The sequence below is a fragment of the Neoarius graeffei genome, chromosome 6 (assembly GCF_027579695.1).
Source record: "Neoarius graeffei isolate fNeoGra1 chromosome 6, fNeoGra1.pri, whole genome shotgun sequence".
Lineage (NCBI taxonomy): Eukaryota > Metazoa > Chordata > Actinopteri > Siluriformes > Ariidae > Neoarius > Neoarius graeffei.
The window spans coordinates 89,796,569-89,823,745 of NC_083574.1; the positions used below are offsets into that span (position 1 = coordinate 89,796,569).

At 42.2% G+C, this 27,177-nt stretch overlaps 1 protein-coding gene across 1 annotated transcript; it reads left to right on the forward strand.

Moving 5' to 3' along the window:
* The first annotated feature begins 22,679 nt into the window (after positions 1 to 22,679).
* On the forward strand, positions 22,680 to 26,191 carry LOC132887542 (extracellular calcium-sensing receptor-like). Its single transcript, XM_060923010.1, has 6 exons — positions 22,680 to 22,894; positions 23,008 to 23,299; positions 23,467 to 24,258; positions 24,386 to 24,613; positions 24,725 to 24,848; positions 25,284 to 26,191. The coding sequence occupies exons 1-6, from the start codon at positions 22,680 to 22,682 to the stop codon at positions 26,189 to 26,191; spliced, it is 2,559 nt and encodes an 852-aa protein (XP_060778993.1).
* The last annotated feature ends 986 nt before the right edge of the window (positions 26,192 to 27,177 follow it).

Sequence of the window (27,177 nt, forward strand, 5' to 3'; positions counted from 1 at the left end):
GGCTATTTTGTTGAAGTTATCAACTGTTCATTGATGGAGACTTGAGTGCAAGATTGTACATGAGAACTGGAGTCCTAAAGTTATCATGATAGTTGTAGTCCTAAACCATCATAGCAAAACTGTAAGTGTCCAGAGCCATCTTCTAAGCAAATCTTTCGACTGTCTATATGGGGCCATCCTCCACGAAGTGATGAGAACTCTCGACACATCTAGACATCCTAGTTTACCAAAACACCTCATGCCCAAGGACCCTCCAGCTCTACTCCTTTAATTTAATTCAATTCAATTCAATTCAATTCAATTCAATGCCTTTATTGTCATTATATGTCAAGTACAACGAAATTATGCTGCTACTCCAACTCGGTACTCAATACCATCAATAAATAGTAAAATAAAATAAATAGAACAATAAAACAATGAAAAACAACAACATCTATACAAAATGCAATCAAGAATAAAAAGTACAACGTGAAGAGTTCATAAGTGAGAGGGTGGCTGAGGCAGTTGTCATTTCTGTTTGTTTAGGTATGTTATGGCATATGGGAAGAAACTGTTTATGAATCTAGTGGTTCTGGATTTGATGGACCTATAACACCTGCCAGAGGGCAACAGTTCAAACAGATGGTGACCTGGGTGAGAATTGTCCTTGATGATAGTTCGTGATCTGGAGAGGATACGGGAGTGTGTGATGTCTGACAGAGAGGGAAGGGGGCAGCCGATGATTTTCTCTGCTGTCTTTATGATTCTCTCCAGAGCTTTCTTATCGGCAGCAGAGCACCCCGCGAACCACACAGAGATGCAGTATGTCAGGATGCTTTCTTTTGTCGACCTGTAGAAAGACACCAACAGCTTCTGACACAGATCATTTTTCCTGAGTATTCTCAGGAAGTGAAGATGTTGTTGAGCTTTCTTTACAGTTGCCTGTGTGTTTAGTGACCATGTTGTGTTGTCTGTGATGTGGATGCCCAGAAGTTTGAATGAGTTCACTGTTTCCACACACACATTATTAATGAGGAGAGGCTGATGGTTTATGTTGTGTTTCCTGAAGTCTATTATCAGTTCTTTTGTTTTTGTGGCATTGAGGATGAGGTTGTTTGCAGAGCACCACTCGGACAGGCACAGGACTTCTTGCCTGTAGGCGGACTCATTGCTGCCTGTAATGAGTCCAACCACAGTAGTGTCATCTGCAAATTTAAAGACAGAAATGGAGGGAGATGAAGATGTACAGTCATATGTGTATAGTGAATAGAGGAGGGGACTCAGCACACAGCCCTGAGGTGAGCCGGTGCTGAGTGCAATTGAAGATGAGATGTGAGGGCCGACTCTGACGGACTGGGGACGGTTAGTCAGGAAGTCTTTGATCCAGCTACAGATGGATGAAGGGAGGCCAAGGATCAGCAGTTTATGAATCAGGATGTCTGGGATGATGGTGTTAAAAGCGGAAGAGTAATCCACAAAAAGCATCCTGACGTAACTGTTCTTGTGTTCCAGGTGTTCCAAGGCAGTGTGGAGAATAATGGAAATGGCATCATCTGTGGACCGGTTAGTTCTGTAAGCAAACTGATATGGGTCCAGGGATGAAGGGAAGCAGGTTTTAATGTGTTTTAGCACCAGTCTTTCAAAACACTTCATTATGAGAGGGGTAAGGGCCACCGGTCTGTAGTCTGCTAAACTGTTTGCAGATGATTTCTTCGGAACAGGGATGATTATTGCTGACTTTAGAGAAGGGGGGACGGTAGCCTGGGAGAGAGATAGATTGAAGATGTTGGTGAAGACAGGAACAAGTTCATTGCAGCATGCTTTGAGTACCTTCCCCGGTACCCTGTCAGGGCCAGCAGCCTTCCTGGAGTTCACCATTTTAAAGACCTGCCTCACCTCATGCTGTTCAATGGTGAAGGCAGGTGTTGTGGTGTCCAGGGGTGTTGTGGAGGAGGAGCTTCTGGTCTTGAAGCGGGCAAAGAAGTTATTTAGCTCCTCTGCCAGAAGGGCTCCATCTGCTGCTGTATGGCTGCCTCTGTAGTTAGTGAGATGTTGTAGCCCCTGCCATACTCTCCTCGGATTGTTATCTGCGACCAGATCTTCAATCTTATCTTTATATGCAAGCTTGGCCATCCTAATCCCCCTCCTCAAATCAGCCCTAGCAATGGTGTAAAGTGCTCTGTCCCCTGATCTGAAGGCTCTGTCCCGTGCTGTGAGGAATTGGTGGACTTGCGACGTCATCCATGGTTTTTGATTTGGAAATACCCGGATTCGTTTATTTACAGTTACATTGTCAATGCATGTGTTAATATAGAAAAGGACAGTTTCTGTGTACTCCTGAAGATCCAGATTTTCAAACAGGGACCATTCAGTATTTGAGAAACAGTCTTGGAGTTGTGCAAAACTGTATGAGCTTTACTTAATAAAAAGCTATTAACAAAAGGCTTACAGTAAGTAAAGAGATATCTTTTCAGCCAAGACTTAAACATTGAGACTGTGTCCGAGTTCCAAAAACTACATGTAAGACTGTTCCATAACTGTGGGGCTCTGTAAGACAGGACTCTGCCCCTGATGTAGCCTTCACTATTTGAGGTACCAACAGATAGCCTGCACCTTTTGGTCTAAGTAGGCATGGAGGGTCATGAAAGACCAGATGTGTACTCAGGTACTGTGGCATGAGACCATCACTGTTTTATTGGTCAACAGTCGTATTTTATAATCAATGCAAAATTTGATTTGGAGCCAATGCAGTGTGGATAAGATAGGAGTGATGTGCTCATAACTTCTGGTTCAATTTGGACGAAGCAGAGCTTGTGTATGCACCTTCTCGAACATCCAGACAGTAAGGTATTACAATAATCCAACCTAAAGGTAACAAAGGCATGAACTATGTGTTTTTTTTCTTTTTCTTGCATCATGTTGTGACATTATATTCCTTATTTTAGCAATATTTCTGGGGCGGCACGGTGGTGTAGTGGTTAGCGCTGTCACCTCACAGCAAGAAGGTCCTGGGTTCGAGCCCCAAGGCCGGCGAGGGCCTTTCTGTGCGGAGTTTGCATGTTCTCCCCGTGTCCGCGTGGGTTTCCTCCGGGTGCTCCGGTTTCCCCCACAGTCCAAAGACATGCAGGTTAGGTTAACTGGTGACTCTAAATTGACCGTAGGTGTGAATGTGAGTGTGAATGGTTGTGTGTGTCTATGTGTCAGCCCTGTGATGACCTGGCGACTTGTCCAGGGTGTACCCCGCCTTTCACCCGTAGTCAGCTGGGATAGGCTCCAGCTTGCCTGCGACCCTGTAGAAGGATAAAGCGGCTAGAGATAATGAGATGAGATGAGATGAGCAATATTTCTGAGACAGAAGAAGGCGATCCTCATAATATTATCAGCATGAGTTTCAAATGAAAGTCTGGAGTCAATGATCTCCCAGAGGTCTTTTCTTGCTGCAACATAAAGCAGAAATGCCATCCAGAGTTTTTATGTAATCATAAAACTTACAGTGCTCAGTGTAAATAGTACACCCCCTTTGAAAAGTAACATTTTAAACAATATCTCGATGAACACAATTTCCAAAATGTTGACAGAAAGTTTAATATAACATCTGTTTAACTTATCACGTGAAAGTAAGGTTAATAATATAAATTAGATTACACATTTTTCAGTTTTACTCAAATTAGGGTGGTGCAAAAATGAGTACACCCCACAACAAAAACTACTATATCTAGTACTTTGTATGGCCTCCATGATTTTTAATGACAGCACCAAGTCTTCTAGGCATGGGATGAACAAGTTGGTGACATCTTGCAACATCAATCTTTTTCCATTCTTCAACAATGACCTCTTTTAGTGACTGGATGCTGGATGGAGAGTGATGCTCAACTTGTCTCTTCAGAATTCCCCATAGGTGTTTGATTGGGTTCAGATTAGGAGACATACTGAATCACTTTCACCCTGTTCTTCTTCAGAAATCCAACAGTGGCCTTAGATGTGTGTTTAGCATCATTGTCATGTTGGAAAAGTGCATGACGACCAAGGGCACGGAGTGATGGTAGCATCTTCTCTTTCAGTATAGAGCAATACATCTGTGAATTCATGATGCCATCAAGGAAATGCAGCTCCCCAACACCAGCAGCACTCATGCAGCCCCACATAAGGACACTGCCACCACCATGTTTCACTGTAGGCACCATGCATTTTTCTTTGTATTCCTCACCTTTGTGATGCCATACAGTTTTGAAGCAATCAGTTCCAAAAACATTTATCTTGGTTTCACCACTCCAGAGTATAGAGTCCCAGTAGTCTTCATCTTTGTCAGCATGGGCCCTGGCAAACTCTAGGTGGGCTTTTTTGTGCCGGGGCTTTAGGAGAGGCTTCTTTCATGGATGGCATCCATGCATGCCATTCCTCTACAGTGTACGCTGTACTGTATCATGGGAAATAGTCACCCCAGTTTGGCTTTCTACTTCTTTAGATAACTGCAGTGAACTTGCATGCCGATTTTCTTCAACCCTTCTCATCAGAAGATGCTCCTGTCGAGGTGTTAACTTTCATGGATGACCTGGATGTCTCTGTGAGATGGTTGCCGTTCCATTTTTCTTAAATTTTTGTACCACTTTTGCTACAGTATTCTGACTGATAAGTAAAGCTTTGCTGGTCTTCTTGTAGCCTTCACCTTTGTGGTGTAAATAAATTATTTTCTTTCTCAGGTCTTGTGTCATTTCTCTTCCATGTGGTGCCATTGCTGACAGCATGAAATGGGAAGGGGTTTTCTTTAAGTCAATTTTTATAGTCAACTGTCTGCTGGACACCTGTGTAATGACTAATTAGACTCACCTTTGATTGTATTCTTGTTAAATTAGACATTTGTAGTCTACAATTTAGCTTTGCTCCAGAGACTTTCAGTGGGGTGTACTCATTTTTGCACCACCCTAATTTGAGTAAAACTGAAAAATGTGTAATCGAAGTTATATTATTAACCTTACTTTCACGTTATAAGTTAAATGGATGTTATGTTAAACTTTGTCTTGTCAACATTTTGGAAATTGTTTGTGTTCATTGAGATATTGTTTAAAATGTTACTTTTCAAAGGGGGTGTACTCATTTATGCTGAGCACTGTACTTCTAGCTGCATATGGTCCTGGTACAAGTATTTCTCTCTTATCAGAGTTAAGTAAAAGGAAGTTAATAAGCATCCAGTGCTGAATGTCCTTTACACATTCCTCAAGAGGCTGTTATGCTCAATAATTCCTTTTGTTTCTTCACTATGCCTACTCTTTGTGCCGTAATTGGATGTGGGCACAACTCTATTTGAGACAAGGGGACTTACAAGTTCTTTGGAATTCCAGAAATTATAAATAATCAAGGAGAAAAACCAAGAGAGTTGTCCATGGAGTTTAGATGTGAGTGGTTGTCCAACATAAAACAAGGCTGATCTAAGTGATGAAAAAGCAAAAACCACGAGTCTGCAGTGAACATTTTATCAACGGTAAGTGCTACAAACGAGTTATTAATGAAAGATCACAATATATAAGAAATATTGGATCATTTAATAGCCTGGTTGTGCAGAAACTCACTGCTGTGGCAAAATCCTGTAGTTGCAGACCTAAAGCTAGACTCGGAGGAAACCATGGTTTCCTATGATGTCGCTTCTCTTTTCACCTGCATTCCCACCACAGAAGCAGTCGAACTGGTTCGGAAATTACTTCAAGACAGCACCTTAATGGACAGAACAAATCTCACCATGGACCACATTTGCACCCTGCTTGACCTCTGCCTGACCACCACCTATTTCCAGTTCAGTGAATGTTTCTACAGACAGAACCATGGATTCACCATGGACTCACTGCTGTCCCTATAGTGGCCAGTCTATACACGGAAGAAGTGGAAAACAAAGCCTTGACCACTTTTTCAGGAGTCAAGTCTGGTTCAGGTATGTGGAGGACACCTGGGTAAAAATCAAAACCCATGAGGTGGAAGCCTTCACAGAACATATCAATGCAGTGCATATCAACATCAAGTTCACTCAGGAGGAGGTCAATGGAAACAACCTAGCCTTTTTTGGACTGCAGCGTTTACATCAAACAAGACAGAAGCCTTCGCATCGAGGTCTATCAGAAACCCCCCCCACACACACACACACACACAGACCAGTACCTACTGTTTGACTCTCACCACCCACTGGAACACAAATTGGGGGTCATTAGGACCTTACATTTCAGGGCTCAGAACATTCCTACAGCAGTAGAGGGAAATGAGAAGGAGCAAAAACACATCAAGGAAGCACTTCAGAATTGCGGGTATCCCAATTGGGCTTTCATCAAGACCAAAAAAAGAAACATAATGGACAGGGAAGAAAACAGCAATAAATGCAAGAACACTGTCATTACCTACATTTCTGGGCTATCTGAGAAACTCAGGAGGATCTTCTACAAACACAACATCTCTGTACACTTCAGACCCAGTAACACTGAGGCAGAAATTGGTCCACCCTTAGGACAGAATACCCAGACACAAACAGAACAACATAGTGTACACAATTCAATGCAGTGAGGAATGCACAGACCTGTACATTGGGGGAAACAAAACCACTGCTTCACAGGTGCATGGCTCAACACAGGAGAGTCAGTTCCTCAGACCAGGACTCTGCAGTCTGTCTTCATCTCAATAACAAAAACCATTCATTTCAGGACTGCAATGCATGTGTTCTAGCCAGAAAAAAACGGTGGTTTGAAAGATGAGTAAAAGAAGCCATCTTTGTCAACCTGGAATGACCATCACTGAACAGAGCAGGTGGTCTGAGATGCCACTTATCAGCCATCTACAATGCAGTCCTTGGCACACTTCCCAGAAAGCTGAATACACATCCACACCAAGACTCAGCTGACTTCAATGACTCACATGATGGCAGAGATCCAATGACCCACAGATCACCATCACAAACCTTTAGGCTGCTAACACCATTCACACCCAGCCTCCAGTGACCCTAACACTTACAGGATGACTGAAAGTGTCAATGACCCATATGACCTCAATGACTCTCCTTAGGTTTGCTTTTGGTCCACTAGAGGATAAATGCCTGGAACTCCCCATTAGTCAGACAGAACTGAAGAAGTATTTCAGATGAGGGGTGAAATGTCTTCAAGAATTTCAAACAAGTCCCATTGCCTTCTTTAGCACCTATGGTTTACGATGACCTGGATGACTGAGAACCTTCACAGACATAGGGTACTGCATGTAAATTTCCTGAAGGAATGGGTGGAGTGACCTGAAAGAAAAACAGAAGTGATGCTTGTCATAACTGTACTGGAATAGTAGGAAGTGGATTAGCAATATTTACCTCCTGCTGGTGTTCCAGTGGACTTTGACCTCAGCTACCTCTCTGAAGACAGACAGCTCCAGGTGAGATTGATCTGTAGTCTTGAAGTATTCCAGGAGAATGCTGAGAAGACTAAGTTTGATATTGTCCTTAAAGAACATGCTGACATGAAACAACTTATTTATAGGATCCCTGAGTGCCTGATAACTGCACTGAAGGAGGACATGAATCTGATGCTGTCCTAGGGTATCATAGAGCCTTCAAAAAGTGAGTGGTGTAACACAGTAGTCCTTGTGCTGAAAAATGATGGCAACATAAGGTTATGTATTGATTTCAGGTACCTGAATTCAGTTTCTCAGTTTAACTCCTATCCAACACCAAGGATCGATGACTTGCTTGAATGACTGAGAAAGGTAAAATTCTTGACCAGAATTGATGTCTGTAAAGGTTACTGGCAGGTTCTACTGAGTGAGTGATCCAGCGAGTGGACAGCCTTTTGGATTCCATGGGACCTATTCCACTTCACTGTGTTACCATTTGGGCTTCATGGGGCCCCAGCCAGTTTCCAGAGGTTCATGGACCAGATACGCAGCAATTTCTCTGGGTTTGCAGCAGCTTATCTTGATGCCATTGTCCTTCACAGTGATAGCTGGGATAAGCACCAGGAACATGTGCACATCATCTTGGGCCATCACCACTCTGCTGGGCTGACTGTACATCCTGTGAAGTGTGCCTTTGCTACATCTGAGACAGAGTACCTGGGTCACGTCACTGGATGATACAGCCACAGGTCAGTATGGTCCAGGCTATTGAGTCATGTCCCTTCCCACAAACAAAGAAGCAATTCTGTTCCTTTTGGGGGATGGCATGCTTCTATTGCCACTTCATTCCACAGTTATCCAATAGGGCAGCTCTGCTCACAGACTTGACTGGATCCTGGAGTCCCAAACAGGTCCAGTGGACAGAGGAGACCATGGCAGCTTTCCACAATATCCAGCAGTCATTGAATAAGCAACCAGTTTTATATAGTCCAAACTTAGATCCCTTCATTGTGCAAACTGATGCTTCCCACAGGGGCTTGGGGGCCACGCTTCTGCAGGCCCCACCTGATAACCACCATTGTGTTGCCTATATCAGCAGAAAACTGCTTCCCAGGGAGGTTCAGTATCTGACGGTGGAAAAGGAGGCACTGGGTATTAAGTGGGCCCTTGACTCTTTCCATTACTACCTCCTGGGTAGAGTTCATACTGGAGACCAACCATAAAGCACTGCAGTGGATGGAGAAGATGAAGGACATCAATGGAAGAATTATCCAGTGGTATCTGGTGCTCCAAGTGTTTTGCTTCAGCACCCAGCACATCCCAGGCAAAGAGAACCTAAGACCTGATTACCTCTCTTGCTCTGTCAGTGAGAGTCCTGAAGGGGGGTGATGGCCACAGCCACACAGGGTGATATCATCCCACATTCTACCTTTGCACCTTATTCTGTGTGACGTGCTTCCTGGTTTCCGAGTTGTTTGTGATGAGTCTTTTTTTTTTCCTTGAGTGTTGGTGTTAATCACTAATCTTTTTATTTTCTCTACAAATAATTTTCCAGTATCCTTTTCATTTTTTATTGTACTTTCACTTTTGTTTTTCTGCATTTATTTATTTATTTTGGAAGAACGCCAAGACCGGAAGTTTTCTTTTTTCTCCTCCTGTGTAAAGACCACAAGCAGAGGCCAGCCACATCGGATCTCCTTTAATATCAACAGATCCTCTATGAAAGTATGTGAATACTTTCATCATGTCACACCTTTAGCTTGCTCAGTGTGCTGAGTGCAGGATGTTTAGTCATTCTTCCTCTGTCGCCAGTGATAGCTTTATTTGTGATAAGTGCAGATTAGTTAGCTCTATGACAGAGAAGATTGCAGCTTTAGAAGTGTGTATCCAGACTTTAGAGAAGGCTAGTGAGAATGAAAACAGTATAGTTTCTGCAGGGGAAAGTCTGGATGCCCTAGGTGGAGTTAGTAATCCCCCAACTCCGGCATTAGAGCCCTCACAGCGGGGCAAATGGGTGATGACTCAGTGGCATAAGTGAAGAGCCAAAGCTACCACTGAGGCTTGCCCATGGGAGCACCACTCCTCTCTGCTTCACATGTCGAACAGGTTTGCTCTCCTTAATGATGCACCCACTGAGAAACCTGAAAGAGCTCTGGTTTGGGGGACTCTATCATATGGCATGTGAAATTAGCTAGGCCTTTAGGGGCACCAGCAACTTTAGTCAGGTGTATACTGAGAGCCAGGGCGCTGGACCTAGCAGATAATCTTAGGGTCCTTGGCAAGCATAGGTTCTCAAAGATAGTTATCCATGTAGGAGCTAATGATATATGCCTTCATCAGTCTGAGGTTACTAAGAGTAACTTTGTAGAGGTGTTTAAATTAGCGAAGGCAATGTCCAATGCTGTAGTATGCTCTGGCCCCATCCCAATTCGGTGTGGCGATATAGCTTACACAGGTTATGGTCGCTGAACTGCTGTTTGTCTAGGTGGTACTTTGAAAACACTGTGGGCTTTATAGATAATTTGACTAATTTTGAGGGCACTGCTCAGAACAAGTCTAGTTGCAGTGGTGCTTGAAAGTTTGTGAACCCTTTAGAATTTTCTATATTTCTGCATAAATATGACCTAAAACATCATCAGGTTTTCACACGAGTCCTAAAAGTAGATAAAGAGAACCCAGTTAAACAAATGAGACAAAAATATTATACTTGGTCATTTATTTATTGAGGAAAATTATCCAATATTACAAATCTGTGAGTGGCAAAAGTATGTGAACCTTTGCTTTCAGTATCTGGTGTGACCCCCTTGTGCAGCAATAACTGCAACTAAACGTTTCCGGTAACTGTTGATCAGTCCTGCACACCGGCTTGGAGGATTTTAGTCCATTCCTCCATACAGAACAGCTTCAACTCTGGGATGTTGGTGGGTTTCCTCACATAAACTGCTTGCTTCAGGTCCTTCCACAACATTTTGATTGGATGAAGGTCAGGACTTTGACTTGGCCATTCCAGTACATTAACTTTATTCTTCTTTAACCATTCGTTGGTAGAACGACTTGTGTGCTTAAGGTTGTTGTCTTGCTGCATGACCCACCTTCTCTTGCGATTCAGTTCATGAACAGATGTCCTGACATGTTCCTTTAGAATTCACTGATATAATTCAGAATTCATTGTTCCATCAATAATGGCAAGCCGTCCTGGCCCAGATGCAGCAAAACAGGCCCAAACCATGATACTACCACCACCATGTTTCACAGATGGGATAAGGTTCTTATGCTGGAATGCAGTGTTTTCCTTTCTCCAAACATAACACTTCTCATTTAAACCAAAAAGTTCTATTTTGGTGTCATCCGTCCACAAAATATTTTTCTAATAGCCTTCTGGCTTGTCCACATGATCTTTAGCAAACTGCAGATGAGCAGCAGTGTTCTTTTTGGAGAGCAGTGGCTTTCTCCTTGCAACCCTGCCATGCACACCATTTTTGTTCAGTGTTCTCCTGATGGTGGACTCATGAACATTAACATTCATCAATGTGAGAGAGGCCCTCAGTTGCTGAGAAGTTACCCTGGGGTCCTTTGTGACCTTGCTGACTATTACACGCCTTGCTCTTGGAGTGATCTTTGTTGGTCGACCACTCCTGGGGAGGGTAACAATGGTCTTGAATTTTCTCCATTTGGACACAATCTGTCTGACTGTGGATTGGTGGAGTCCAAACTCTTTACAGATAGTTTTGTAACCTTTTCCAGCCTGATGAGCATCAGCAACGCTTTTTCTGAGGTCCTCAGAAACCTCCTTTGTTCATGCCATGATACACTTCCACAAACATATGTTGTGAAGATCAGACTTTGATAGATCCCTGTTCTTTAAATAAACAGGGTGCCCACTCACACCTGATTGTCATCCCATTGATTGAAAACACCTGACTCTACTGTAATTTCACCTTCAAACTAACTGCTAATCTGAGAGGTTCACATACTTTTGCCACTCAAAGATATGCAATATTGGATCATTTTCCTCAATAAATAAATGATCAAGTATAATATTTTTTGTCTTATTTGTTTAACTGGGTTCTCTTTATCTACTTTTAGGACTTGTGTGAAAGTCTGATGATGTTTTAGGTCATATTTATGCAGAAATGTAGAAAGTTCTAAAGGGTTCACAGACTTTTAAGAACAACTGTAACTTCTGACAATCCAGAGCCAAGGCCAGGGAGCAGACGGACAGGCTAAACCAACTGCCTGCTAGCTGCACAGATTCGTCACTCAGGGTCCACTACATTGAGACTGTGTCTGTTCCCCAAGCTAAACAAAAAAGTCGAAATACTCAGAGAGTTTGTTCCAGTAACCTAATCAATATAAAATTAGATCATACTAACTGTACAGCCACTGCCAGCTCCTTTGATCTAAAGATGGGGCTATTAAATATTAGATCTCTTAAATCTAAAGTGCTAATGGTTAAAGAACTTATTACTGATCAGGAGTTTAATGTACTGTGTTTAACTGAAACATGGATGAAGCCAAGTGAATTATAGCATTAAATGAAGCTAGTCCTCCTGGATAGAGTTATATACACCAGCCTCATCTAACTGGCAGAGGAGGAGGCATCATGGTTATTTATAATGCTTATCTAGGTGTAACACACAAAGCTGGTTATAAATTTAATACATTTTATATTCTTCATATTAATATAATATATGTAGCCTCGAAAAATAAGTCTACCCAGTTAATTCCGTTACTTATTATTTACAGGCCCCCGGGGCCATATTCTGAGTTTCCTTCTGACTTTGCAGATTTTATCTCAGACCTGGTTATTTCCTTGGACAAAGCTTTAGTTGTTGGAGATTTTAACATTCACTTTGATAACCCAGAAGACCATTTGAACACAGCGTTTGTGTCCATTTTAGATTCAGTAGGGGTTAATCAGAGTGTCATAGGACCGACCCATAATGGTGGTCACACTCTCGATCTAATACTAACATTTGGGTTAAACATGGAAAATATAGTCACACTTCCACAGTCTGATGTTATCTCAGATCATTATCTCATCTCATTCAAAATATGTCTGAGTAATAATATATGCACCTCACCATGCTACTGTATTAAACATACATTCACGTCAACTACTGAGTTATCAACTTTGGATCACGATCAGCCCCCGCAGAATTTATCAGGCAACTCCAATCAAATTCAGCATTATTTATAAAATACTACTATTGACCGTTAAAACACTGAATGGTCTTGTGCCACAGTATCTGAGCAAACTTCTGGCCCTTTATGACCCACCATGCCTACTTAGAGCAAAAGGTGCAGGCTATCTTCTGGTACCTCATGTAGTGAAGGCTACATCAGGGGGCAGAGCCTTTTCTTACAAAGCCCCACAGTTATGGAACAGCCTTCCAAGTAGTGTTCGGGAATCACACACAGTCTCAGCATTTAAGTCTAGGCTGAAAACATGTCCGTTTTGTCAAGCCTTTTGTTAAGTGTTTATGAGGGAAAGGAGTAGATCTGGAGAGTCCTCAGACATAGAGTGTTTTGGTAAACTGGGATGTATGGATGTTGTCAGTCCCCCACTCGCTTGCTCACTCGAGTTTGTTGACAATGTAGTGGCTGGCTGCTTTATGTTCCAGGGTGCCCTCATGCCTGTGTTACCTTCTGGCTCTCCCCTTTTAGTTATGCTGTCATAGTTAGTTTTGCCGGAGTCCTTGCTTGCACTCAGCACAAAATGTATACTGTTCCTACTTATCAGGTGACATTGGGCATACCTAACAACTTGTGTTTTCTCTCTCTTTCTTCCTCCCCGTCTGTCCCTCTGAGTTACATGTCAATCCTGAGATCAAGATGCTGACCTCTTCTGCTCCTCTGACCTGCCTGATCCATCCTGATGCCCTACGTCTGGTTGGAGTCTCATCACATAGCTCCTGTAGAGGATGGCCCCATATGGACAGTTGAAAGTCACACTTGGAAGATGCTCTGGACACTTACAGTAATGCTTTTATGGCTGAGGACTACAGTTGACTTGCTAACTTTAGGACTGCAGTTATCATGAACAGTTTTGCACTCAAGTTTTCATCAATGAAGAGTTAGAACATCAGTGAAACTGACTTCATGTTAAAACTATTAAAAATGTTGTAATCACATTGTCTGTTTTCACCCAAATGAGGATGGGTTCCCTTTTGATTCTGGTTGCTCTCGAGGTTTCTTCCTCATGTCGTCTGAGGGGTTTTTTCTTGCTACCATTGCCACAGGCTTGCTCATTGGAGATAGATTAGGGATAAAATTAGCTTGTGTATAAAGTCATTCATATTCTTTAAAGCTGCTTTGCGACAATGTCTATTGTTAAAAGTCCTATAAAATTAAACTTGACTTGACTATTAGTTTGCTGCACAGTCTATCATTTACAATCATTTATATGATCACACTCAAATAATTGACACAACACAGTTTGTTTAATTTACAGTTTATTTGCTTTAACCTTATATTGTTTTATATGGATTGCACACATTTTAACACTGTAGGGTTGCGAAAGCTATATTTCTTTGTCACGAATCATGTGTTTATTGTTTGAATTTTCTTTGAGTTACCTTAAAGGGCATATTCTGGACCAATTTCATTTTTGTTTAATATGAAAGTATGTCCCTTTACACACTCATCCAGAAGGGTAATTTTGCACAAGGCCATCTGTCTACAGCAGAAAAAAATAAAATAACAAAACATGTCTGGAAAAATCCCAAGGGAGTCTGGAGCCAGAATCATGACGTTATCTGCAGAAGTGCAAGTAGGCTGCGCGAGCTTGCTCAGTTTCAGTCCACAGCCTGTGTAAACCAAGCGCTCCCATTTCTCTCTCATTATCCAGTCTTTTGGAAAATGATGAGTACTAATCCCATCAAGATTGGTGTTGCTACACCCTCCAATGATACATGTGTTAACCATTTTAATAATTACATGATAACATTGAAAGAATTTGCAGAAAACCACCAGGTCATTTTCTCATTAACAAACCAGCACTGACGTAGGATTCAGAGGGAGGTGTCCCTCACATGACGTCACAAAAATCAATGTTTCCTGGGAAATTAAAATGCAAAGTTTTTTCAGAGGCAGACCAATTCGCCTCAAATGGCTTGATTTCAACTGAATTTTTTTGGTATTGTGCAAGGTAAAAAAATTGCAGAGAATGCAGAACGTTACAGATATTTGACCAAAGTTTATTATAAAATAGGAGAATTACATTGATCTTGCTCCTAACTTCACCCGTGATATGCCTTTTAAGCATTGGGCTCAGTCCCTTTCTGGTTGAGCAAAAGGTGTTGCTGAGGTGTTGCTGCCCCTTTTGTGTTATTTGGTTTGGCCAAGCCAGAATATATGTCCCCTTTTGTCTCACTGTGTCAAAGTCAGTTTTGTTCAGTTTAATGTCATGTTAGATGTTTGGGTTTTAAGTCAAGTTTTATTTTGTTGACCTCTTTTATAGGCCTAGTTCTTAATAAGTTTGGTCTTTGTCAATGTTTTAAACATTTTTGGGGAAATAAAATCTTGCCTTTTGAACCCAAATCTCTTGTCTCGTCTTGCTGTTTGGTCCCTGACACTGGCATAGCCAATCTTGCCAGAGTTACTGCTAGTACTTAGTGCACAATGTATACTGTTATTAACCATTATACTAGTGCATCTCAAAAAATTAGAATATTGTGAAAAAGTTCAATATTTTCCATCAGTTATTTAAGAAAGTGAAAATGTCATATATTATAGACTCATTACACATAAACTAAAATGTTTCATGCATTTTTCTATTTTAATTTTAATCAGTATAGCATACAGTACAAAAACATAAAAACACATCTCAAAATATTAGAATATTTCATTTCGAGTTTGAGTAAAACAGTATGAACACAGTGTATCTCTCGGTCTAGTTCAGTACACACAACCACTATCATGGGGAAGACTGCTGACTTGACTGTTGTCCAAAAGATGATCACTGATGCCCTCCACAAGGAGGGTAAGCCACAAAAGGTCATTGCTGAAAAGGGTGGCTAGAAAAGGTGCACAAGCAACAGGGATGGCCACAGTCTTGAGAGGATCATCAAGAAAAGTTGATTCAAGAACTTGGGAGAGCTTCACAAGGAGTGGACTGAGGCTGGTGTCAGTGTATCAAGACCCATCACGAACAGACATCTTCAAGAAAGGGGATACAACTTTCGCATTCCTAATATCAAGCTACTCCTAAGCCAGAGACAATGTCAGAAGTGTCTTATCTGGGCTAAGGAGAGAAAGAAATGGACTGTTGCTCAGTGGTCCAAAGTCCTCTTTTCAGATGAAAGTACATTTTGCATTTAATTTGGAAATCATGGTTCTAGAGTCTGGAGGAAGAGTGGAGTGGCACAGAATCCAAGGTGTTTGAAGCCCACTGTGAAGTTTCCACAGTCTGTGATGATTTGGTGTGCCATGTCATCTGCTGGTGTTGGTCCACTGTATTTTATCAAGTCCAAAGTCAACACAGCCATTTACCAGGAGATTTTAGAGCACGTCATGCTTCCATCTACTGACGAGCTTTTTGGAGATGCTGATTTCCTTTTCCAGCAGGACTTAGCACCTACCCACAGTGCAAAAACTACTACCAAATGGTTTGCTGACCATGATATTACTGTGGGGCGGCACGGTGGTGTAGTGGTTAGCGCTGTCGCCTCACAGCAAGAAGGTCCTGGGTTTGAGCCCCACGGCCGGCAAGGGCCTTTCTGTGTGGAGTTTGCATGTTCTCCCCGTGTCTGTGTGGGTTTCCTCCGGGTGCTCCGGTTTCCCCCACAGTCCAAAGACATGCAGGTTAGGTTAACTGGTGACTCTAAATTGACCGTAGGTGTAAAAGTGAGTGTGAATGGTTGTCTGTGTCTATGTGTCGGCCTTGTGATGACCTGGCGACTTGTCCAGGGTGTACCCCGCCTTTTGCCCGTAGTCAGCTGGGATAGGCTCCAGCTTGCCTGCGACCCTGTAGAAGGATAAAGTGGCTAGAGATAATGAGATGAGATGAGATATTACTGTGTTTGATTGGCCAGCCAACTTGCCTGACCTGAACCCCATAGAGAATCTATGGGGTATTGTCAAGAGGAAGATGAGAAACACCCGACCCAAAAATACAGATACGCTGAAGGCCACTATCAAAGCAACCTGGGCTTCAATAATACCTCAGCAGTGCCACAGACTGATCACCTCCGTGCCACACCACATTGATACAGTAATTCATGGTAAAGGAGCCCCAACCAAGTATTGAGTGTATAAATGAATATACTTTTCAGAAGTTAGACATTTCTGTATTGTAAATCCTTTTTTTGATTGACCTTAGGGAATATTTTAATAATTTGAGATACTGGATTTCTGATTTTCATGAGCTATAAGCCATAATCATCAAAATTAAAACAAAAAAGGCTTTAAATATTTCACTTTACATGTAATGAATATAGAATATATGAAAGTTTACCTTTTTGAATTAAATTATGAAAAAAGGAATTTTTTCATGGTATTCTAATTTTTTGAGATGCACTAGTATAAAAGTGGGCATACCCATACACCAAGCTACAAATATCACTCCTAAAATACCACTGATTCTGACCTCTCCTACTCTCAAGACCTGCCTGATCCATCCTGATGCCTTACTTCTGGCTGGAGCTGTTATTACTTCACTCCTGTGGCAGATGGTCCTATATGGACAGCCTAAAGATACATTTAGAAGATGACTTTGGACAATTAATGCAAACAGTTTTGGCATGATTACTTTAAGACTGCAGGTACCATGAACAGTTTTGCACTCAAGTCTCAATGAACAGTTCATAATGCCAACAATATAGACTTCATGTCAAAACTATAATGAAATTATAATTTATATAGGACACATTTATATGGGACCCACTGTGTCCGTGTGGGTTTCCTCCGTGTGCTCTGGTTTCCCCCACAGTCCAAAGACATGCAGGTTAGGTTAACTGGTGACTCTAAATTGACCATAGGTGTGAGTGTGAATGGTTGTCTGTCTACAGTATGTGTCAGCCCTGTGATGACCTAGTGACTTGTCCAGGGTGTACCCTGCCTTTCGCCTATAGTCAGCTGGGATAGGCTCCAGCTTGCCTGTGACCCAGTAGAACAGGATAAAGCAGCTATATATATATATATATATATATATATATATATATATATATATATATATATATATAGTGTGTGTGTGTGTGTGTATATATATATATATATATATATATATATATATATATATATATATATATATATATATATATATAAAATCCCTCTGAAGCTGCTTTGTAATAATGTCTATTTTAATAGCTATATTTAAATAAAGTTCACTTAACTTTATTTTTGATTTTCAAAATCATTCTAAATTTGCCTCGATTCTAGATTTGCCAATCTAAATCAGCAGAAAAGCTGTCAAATAGGATGTGAACAGTGGTGAGAAGTAACAAGTACAAATACTTTGTTGTTTTACTAATCCCATTTCCAAAAAAAGTTGGTATATTTTCCAAAATGCAATAAAAACAAAAATCTGTGATTACTTAATTAATGTGGACCTTTATTCACTTGAAAAAGTACAAAGAACAGATTTCAATCATTTCATTGACCAGTTAAATTGTATTTTGTAAATATAAACAAAGAATTTGATGCCTGCAACACACTCAAAAAAAGTTGGGAGAGAGGTACTATAACCACTGTATTACTAGCACATCCCAAACACTTAGAATATTGTGAAAAAATTCATTTTTCTTTTGTGATTTAATTCAAAAAGGTAAAGTTTCATATATTCCATATTTATTACACATAAAGTGAAATATTTCCAGACTTTTTTTTTTGATAATTATGGTTTGTAGTTCATGAAAATCAGAAATCCTGTTGTGGCAGCAGGGGCATGGCCAAGCGTCAGTCTGTGAATGGAGGGCAGAGTCAGGGAAGGTAAGTGGTGGAATCACTGCACCTGATGGGAATTAACCTGTGTTTGTGTCTTCCCCAGTGACCGTGCCCTATAAAGAGGAGAGGGAGAGCAGAGGAAGGGGGTTCTTCCCCAACCTGAACACTTGGGTGTGTGTGTATGGGAACGAATGTGTAAAGCTGAAAAGCTGAGAATAAAAGAGTTTTTTGAGAACTCAGTTCTGGCCTGCCATGCTTTTGTGCTCCACCCATCTGGTCAGATACAACAGTGGTGCCGAAACCCGGGATGGAGTGCAGAAGGGAACAGCCACATGAAGTCCTCCCCCTTCAAGGACCTGGTCCATGCCCTCACCACAGCCCAACACAGCCAGCACCAGGCGCTGATCGCCCTCCGGAAGGAGCAGGAGCAACAGTTCGAAGCCCTGGTGCTGGCGCAACAGGAAGATCGCCAGGCGTTCCAGCACCTTCTCACGTCAGCAGGGTCCCCGATCACCACTGCTGCGGACCCTCCCCACCTCACCCTAATGAAGATGGGTCCGCATGACGACCCCGAAGCCTTCCTCACTCTTTTTGAGCAGGCAGCAGAGGCATGGGATTGGCCAGTGGAATAGTGTGTGGCGCGCCTCCTCCCCCTGCTAACGGGTGAGGCGCAGCTGGCCACACTACAACTCCCTGCCGACAGCTGGCTGGTCTACACAGACCTCCACAGGGCCGTCCTCCAACTCATGGGTCGCACCCCGGAACAGCAACGGCAGCGCTTCCGTGCACTGCACCTGGAAGAGGTCGGCTGGCTGTTCGCGTTTGGCCAACCTGAGACACCTGCTGGTGGTGGCTGAGGGCCGACAACTGTGACGCCGAGGGAATCACCGATCTGGTGGAGCTGGAACAATTAATTACCCGACTTCTGGAAGGAACAGCAGAGTGGGTCCAGTGCCATTGCCCGGCGTCGCTGGATCAGGCCATCAAGCTGGCAGAGGACCATATGGCGGCTGTTTCGATGGCAGGACAGCATATCTCCCCTTCTCCCCTCTCTTCTCCCTCTCCCTCTCCTTCTGTTCCTTGTCCTCACCCCATTCCTCCACCGCGGAGGTGGGGGCTGGCTCCACCTCAGCTGGCCCACCGCACCCGCTGTGCCCTACCATTTCCTACTTCCTTGTCTGTGTCTTCCCTCCCTCAGGTGAGTGATCTCCGGAACACCGGTGCAGGGAGAGAGCCTGGGCCGGTATGCTGGCGCTGCAGGGAACCGGGGCACCTCCAGCATCAGTGCTTGGCGATGAAGGTGGGCGCGGTGGTCCGGATCCCCAACATGCCAGAGACCGCCCTCAATTGGGCCGGAGTGTATCGCATGCCGGTGAGTATCCAAGGGCATACGTATCAGGCTTTGGTGGACTCCAGCTGTAATCAGACCTCAATCCACCAAAGCCTGGTGCAAGACGAGGCATTGGGGAGAGCACAATTGGTGAAGGTGTTGTGTGTGCACGGGGATGTTCATAACTACCCCTTAGTGTCGGTCCACATTCTATTTCGAGGGGAAAAATTTAGAGTAAAATCAGCGGTTAATCCTCGCCTTACCCACTTGATAATTCTGGGGACTGATTGGCCAGGATTTCGGGAATTAATGACGCATTTAGTGAAGAGTGGGGCCTGCCATAGTTCAGCAGGGGGAGGGCCCGGAGTGGCATTGGTGGGAGCAGCTGCCACTGAGCCGTCTACGTCATCACTGCGTCAGAGTGAGGAGCACCATGCTCGAAATGGGCATCATCGAAGAGTCCCACAGTGACTGGAGCAGCCTGGTGGTCTTGGTTCCCAAGGCCGACGGGTCGGTCCGGTTCTGTGTGGACTATAGAAAAGTCAATGCAGTGTCTAAATTTGATGCGTACCCAATGCCTCATATTGACGAGTTGCTCGATCAACTCGGCAGGGCTCATTTTTATTCAACACTGGATTTGACAAAGGGATATTGGCAGATCCCCTTGACTCCACTATCCTGAGAGAAAACAGACTTTTCCACACTGTTTGGCTTACGCCAGGTTGTCACACTTCCTTTTGGGCTGTTTGGGGCACCCACTACGTTCCAGCGGCTTATGGATAGGGTCCTCTGCCCCACGCCACCTACATAGCCGCCTACTTGGATGATATTATTATTTCAGTAATGACTGGCCGCAGCACTTAGAACACCTAAGGGCCGTCCTTGGGTCGCTGAGGCAAGCGGGTCTCACAGCCAACCCGAAGAAGTGTGCGATTGGGCGGGTGGAAGTATGGTATCTGGGTTTCCACTTGGGCAATGGGCAGGTGCGTCCCCAAATTAATAAGATGGCACTGATTGCGGCCTGCCCAAGGCCCAAGACCAAAAACGGGGTGAGACAGTTCCTGGGGCTGACTTGCTACTATTGTAGGTTTATACCTAATTATTCGGACATCACCAGCCCGCTGACTGATCTGACTAAAAAGGGAGCACCAGATCCAGTCCAGTGGATGCAGCAATGCCAGCAGCCTTTCTTGGAGGTAAAAGCTGCACTGTGTGGGGGGCCACTATTACACTCCCCTGACGTTTTTCTCTCCTTTATTTTACAGACGGATGCATTGGACAGAGAGCTGGGGGCTGTTCTGTCCCAGGAGGTGGAGGGGGAGGAATGTCCAGTGCTGTACATCAGCCGGAAGCTGTCAGTGCATGAGGGCAGGTACAGCACAATCAAAAAGGAATGCCTCACCATCAAGTGGGCGGTTCTCGCCCTCGGCTACTACCTGCTGGGGCACCCTTTCACCCTCTGTTCGAACCATGCACCCCTGCAGTGGCTCCACCGCATGAAGGATGCCAACGTGCGGATCACCCGTTGGTATCTGGCACTCCAGCCGTTTAAGTTCGAGGTGGTCCACAGGCTGGGGGCGCAGATGGTTGTGGCAGGTTTCCTCTCCCGTCAAATGGGGGGGGTAGTCGGCTACAGGCCAGATGGCTCCCCGGCCTGAGTCGGGCGGTGGGGGTATGTGGCAGCGGGGGCATGGCCAAGTGTCGGTCTGTGAATGGAGGGCAGAGTCAGGGAAGGTAAGTGGTGGAATCACTGCACCTGATGGGAATTGACCTGTGTTTGTGTCTTCCCCAGTGACTGTACCCTATAAAGAGGAGAGGGAGAGCAGAGGAAGGGGGCTCTTCCTCAACCTGAACACTTGGGTGTGTGTGTGGGAACGAATGTGTAAAGCTGAAAAGCTAAGAATAAAAGAGTTTTTTGAGAACTCAGTTCTGGCCTGCCATGCTTCTGTGCTCCACCCACCTGGTCAGATACAACACCTGTATCTCAAATTAATAGAATATTTCCATAGAATTGAATAGAATATTAGAGGCCACAGGCTATAGAAGTGGAGATCAGCACCACCCAATGTGCCTTAGGGGCCTGGTTAGTACTGGGATGGGAGATTGCCTGGGAAGACCAGATCCTGTCATGGGAAGGATTTTGACTTTGACTATATATGGTAACTCACTTTCTGTTGACACACTTTAATTCCTAGCAAATCCCAAATTCACCAGCATACATTACACCATAGAATGAAGGTTGATTGTGAAGTAGAAAATACAAGTTTTGGTTAACAAAAATATTTCACTGCACATACCTTGCTGCAGTGCCCAGCTTCATGGCTCCAAAGGAAGTAGGTTACTCTCAGAAGTTGGTTACAACTTCTGATGTAATCTTAAACTTGATTGCTTGAAATTAATTTCTGGGAAAACAAATTGTCCTAAGTCTCCCCTGTTTGATGTCTCCCTGTTCTCCCCTATCTGTATTTCTACTTAAGTAAGGAATGTGTATTTTTGTGATCTCTTGATGTGAGGTTAGAGTTCAGCAACTGTTTGATGTATCTGCACCAGACTTGGTACACAGACTCAGTACCCATTCCTTAGGACCTGACCAAAAAAAAAAAAAGTCTTGACTACTGCTGTGTGTGTGTGTGTGTGTGTGGGGGGGGGGGGGGGGTGTCACTGCAATAAGTGAAATGCTTTTTGCCCAATAATTGTTGGTGTGTTTGCTTTAAAAAAAATAATTTTTGTGTGCGGTTGTATCTTGAGAGATCCCAAGGCAGATAAAAAAAAGCATTTGTCCATTCCAGTTAATAGAAAATGGTCGTGAAGCTGTCAAAGAGAATGGCTGAATGAATTCGAATGAATGAATGAATGAATGACATACAAATCATACCAAAGAAAAAAGAAACTAATGCAGTGACAAAAGTATCTAACAGCCCTGATAGCTTAGTGATGAAACAGGCTAAACAAGGCTTATTCATTGCTGAGCATAATAATGTCACACCTCCTTTGATTGCAGCTCACAAGTGTCACCTTTCCATAGATGATCTGCATTTTCATGTGTATAAATACCAGAGATCCTCCCTATTCAACTGGTTGACATATCAGACCATGCATCCACTATTACTACATTAAAACTGTATACAGTAGGTAGATGGAGTCATTATTTACTCTCTTGAATGTGTTAATGGCCATCATTAATCTTTCCAGAGCTAATGAGACTACTTGTAGCTTGTATGGAGAACCTGCGTACCCACATCTGTGGAAAGATGGTGACATAATAGTTGGAGCTATTTTTCCTTTTTATAGTAACTGGGAAATCACTGACTTGTCCTATTCGGTCATGCCACCTCCAGTGAAGTGCACAAGGTAAGCAGCATGAGCATTTACATGAATATATAATAAACATTATAACAATTATATATCAGCTATACACTCATATTGTATATTAAAGTATTTGTGTTTGTCTGACTTTTAACCAGCATGGAATTCAAAGGTTTCCATTATTCACAGACCTTAATCTTTGCAATAGAGGAGATCAATAATAGTTCTTCATTACTGCCTGGAGTCTTGTTGGGTTACAAGATCTTTGACACCTGTGGCTCAGCATCTTTGGGCGTTAAAGCAGCAATGGCACTTGTGAATGGAAACGAGAAGTCAGTCTCAGATGTGATCTGCACAAAGCCTGCTCAGGTGCAGGCCATAATAGGAGAGACATATTCATCAGTGTCCATGGCTATAGCAAAGAGTATTGGGCCTTTTCACATGTCCTTAGTAAGAATTTCTGAATTTTCTATCAAGATTACAACTTTTATTACAATAAAACACCATTTCAAAGGTTTGAAGAAATCTACAGCGTAGAGGTCATTTTATATTCCTATGGATGTTTTGCAACTGGCTGAGCATAAATGCCTGATATACCTGTTTGTTTCTAAATGCAGATCAGTTACTACTCCACTTGTGAATGCCTGAGTGACAAAAATAAATATCCCTCATTTCTGCGCACTATTCCCAGTGATTACCACCAGAGCAGAGCACTTGCAGAGATGGTGAAGCACTTTGGTTGGACATGGGTGGGAGCAATAAGAAGAGATGATGATTATGGAAATAGTGGGATGGCAACGTTCTCTCGGGTAGCAGAGCAGCTGGGGGTCTGCTTAGAATATTCCATTCCCTTTTTTCCAACTTACTCACAAGAAAAAGTGCTGAGAATCATTGAGCAAATTAAAATGTCCACTTCTCGTGTGATAGTTGCATTTTTTACTCAGTGGGACTTCGATGTTTTGCTGCCTGTGCTTTCTGAGCACAACATGACTGGATATCAGTGGGTGGGAACTGAGGGCTGGATCGCTGATCCGGTAGTGGCCAAAGTAGACAATCACAACATACTACAAGGAGCTTTAGGGCTAGCCATTCCCAAAACAAAAGTCACAGGTCTGGAGGACTTTATTCTCAATATAAAACCACTAAAATCAGTAGGCAGTGACATTTTTACTAAATTCTGGGAGACAATGTTTAAGTGCAAATTTACAATGCAGAATGATTCAGAGGACTCAGTGGTGTGTACAGGTGAAGAGAAACTCTCTGAGATAGAAAACACATTCACTGATATGTCTTTTATGCCAATTTTTAATAATATCTATAAAGCAGTCTATGCCATAGCTTATACTCTGCATAGCCTTCTTGGCTGCCAACACACATGTCCTACAAAGAAGCAGCCAGATCTGCTCACAGTAAGTAAATATCACTTCTAAAACTCTTTTTGCACTCAAAAATTTGACATGACTGCATATATTAATTCAAATAATTGGGTGAAAAACATGTAGCTTTCATAAAACACAACTTGTTCTATTCCATCAGTTTCTAGAACATCTCAAAAAGGTGCACTTCAAGACAAAAGAAGGTGAAGAAGTTTATTTTGATGCAAATGGTGATCCTCCTGCAAAATATGAAATAATAAACAGGCAAATGAGTAAAGAGCATGAGTATGAATTTGTCACTGTTGGACTTTATGACTCCTCTTTTCCTATTAATGATCGATTAGCAGTAAACACGGCCTCCATTGTATGGGCAAAAAATACAAATCAGGTGAGTAGGGAAAGGGAAACAATGCATGGACTAAATGGAATGAAATATCATAGAAAGGCTTTTTTACTGTATATCATATTATCAAGTAACCACATTTTCTGTTTAAAAAAGGTACCAAAATCCATATGCACTGAGAGTTGCCCCCCTGGTACAAGGAAAGCTGTGCAGAAAGGAAAGCCTATCTGCTGTTTTGACTGTATACCATGTGCTGCTGGAGAGATCAGTAATATGACAGGTACAGGATACCCCTAAAGAAGAAAAACAATAGATAAGTCAAGTCAATTTATTTGTATAGCTCTTTTAACAATAGACATTGTCGCAAAGCAGTTTTACAGAAAAATAAAGACTTTAAACATATGCAATAATTTTCTCCCTAATAAATTATTTATTCACTATTTATAGATAAGAAAAAAACAACAACTATAATTCTGACTAATAACATGTCACTGTTGTCACTAATATCCTACAAAGCATCCTGACAGTTACAGCTTACTTGGGTAAAAATACAGAAATTTTAGTGAGAAATTAGCGAACATACGTAGGTTATCTTGCTAAAAAACATGAATGTACCTTCATTAATCTGTCACATATTACATATATTTTGTATTATTTCTTCCAAATATCTAACGCTTCTTGTTATGCAATTTTTATCTCTCTCATTCTATGACAGATTCCATTGAATGTGAACAATGCCAGCAAGATTACTGGTCAAATGCAGACAAGAATAAATGTGTAAAGAAGGAAATTGAATATTTGTCCTTTGAAGAAACTATGGGATTTTTGCTAACAGTGGTTTCTGTTGTTGGTTCTTTCATGACAATAGTAATAGCAATGATATTCTTTAAATATAAAAACACACCAATAGTCAAAGCCAACAATTCTGAGCTCAGCTTCCTGCTGCTCTTTTCTCTGACTCTGTGTTTCCTCTGTTCACTTACATTTATTGGACGGCCTTCTGAGTGGTCTTGTATGCTGCGCCACACAGTGTTTGGGATCACTTTTGTCCTCTGCATCTCTTGTGTACTGGGGAAAACAATTGTGGTTTTAATGGCTTTCAGGGCTACACTTCCAGGCAGTAATGTCATGAAATGGTTTGGACCTCCACAGCAAAGACTCAGTGTTCTTGTCTTCACTCTTATTCAGGTTCTTATTTGTGTGCTTTGGTTGACAATATCCCCTCCTTTCCCCTTCAAGAATCTAAAGCACTATCAGGAAAAGATCATTCTTGAATGCAATTTGGGCTCAACCATAGGTTTCTGGACTGTCTTGGGTTACATAGGACTTTTAGCACTTTTATGTTTTATTTTAGCTTTTCTGGCTAGGAAGCTTCCAGATCATTTTAATGAAGCAAAATTCATCACATTCAGTATGCTCATGTTCTGTGCAGTTTGGATCACTTTTATTCCAGCTTATGTCAGCTCTCCTGGAAAATTTACTGTTGCTGTGGAAATCTTTGCTATTTTAGCGTCAAGCTTTGGTTTACTATTCTGTATCTTTCTTCCAAAGTGTTACATAATCATCATGAAGCCAGAGAAAAATACTAAAAAGCAAATTATGGGAAAAGTGCCGGTTCAGTGAGTTAATAATATTAAATATGCATGATTACTATGGTCCAATATAAAGCATATTGTCGACTGGACCTGAAGCCTGATTGTAAGAGCATTTTTGTATTCATATTTTATGTAATTTCTTTCAGTGAAAATAATTGCATTATCTAAAATAGTAAAAATTAGTGTATTCAATAGAGTAATATTCGAAATTGGCAGTTCTAAACTGTTATATTAACAGTATGCCTCCATTGTGTGATATTAAACATTATTGTGGGAATGTAAATTAAAATGGTATGTTCATAGGTGATAAATAAAGTATGAATCACAATAAAACCACCTACGATGATACAAAAAGTGTGATAACTGGATCTTGTTATGTTTGTGTTTGTATAAATGCATTTTCTTGAGCCCTATCTTGGCTATATTTAGTAGCAGCCTACTTCTGCTACCAACTAAAAGAGCTTTGTAGACTATTTGCCAAATATTGCTGGGTTTCACGTGACATCACATCCACCTCATTAACCTTTAGCTGGTGGTCTACCAAAGGTCATTTGACAAAGCGTTTGTACTGAGAAGGTGCATTGCTCACATGAAAAATGCCTTCAGTTTGCAGTGATCACGTCGTGAAAGGTTTGCATATCCTTCTCAGCTATGTCGTTAGTGTTTTCCAAGTACTTTTCTTGCTATATGTCATTATTTTACGGTACTTTTTTTAGTCATGAAGCACTAAAGTCCCTAGCTGTTTCTTTGTTTATTCCTCACTCCTCATAAAGTCCATATGCATGAAGGTCGCAACAAAATTCTTACCCAGCCATACAGTTACAATGTGCTGTGATCACTTATCTGTCTTATTTAACTAAGATCCAGGTCTTTAAAGGGGTTTCTGATGGTTTTTGTGAATGACTTACCTGAGAGATAAGCACCAGCACAAGTGAGAATCAAGAGTTGTTAGTTTACACTTCAACTTGCAGTGCTTCATTGTAAAGATGCAAGCAAAAAGCTTTAAAAACATAC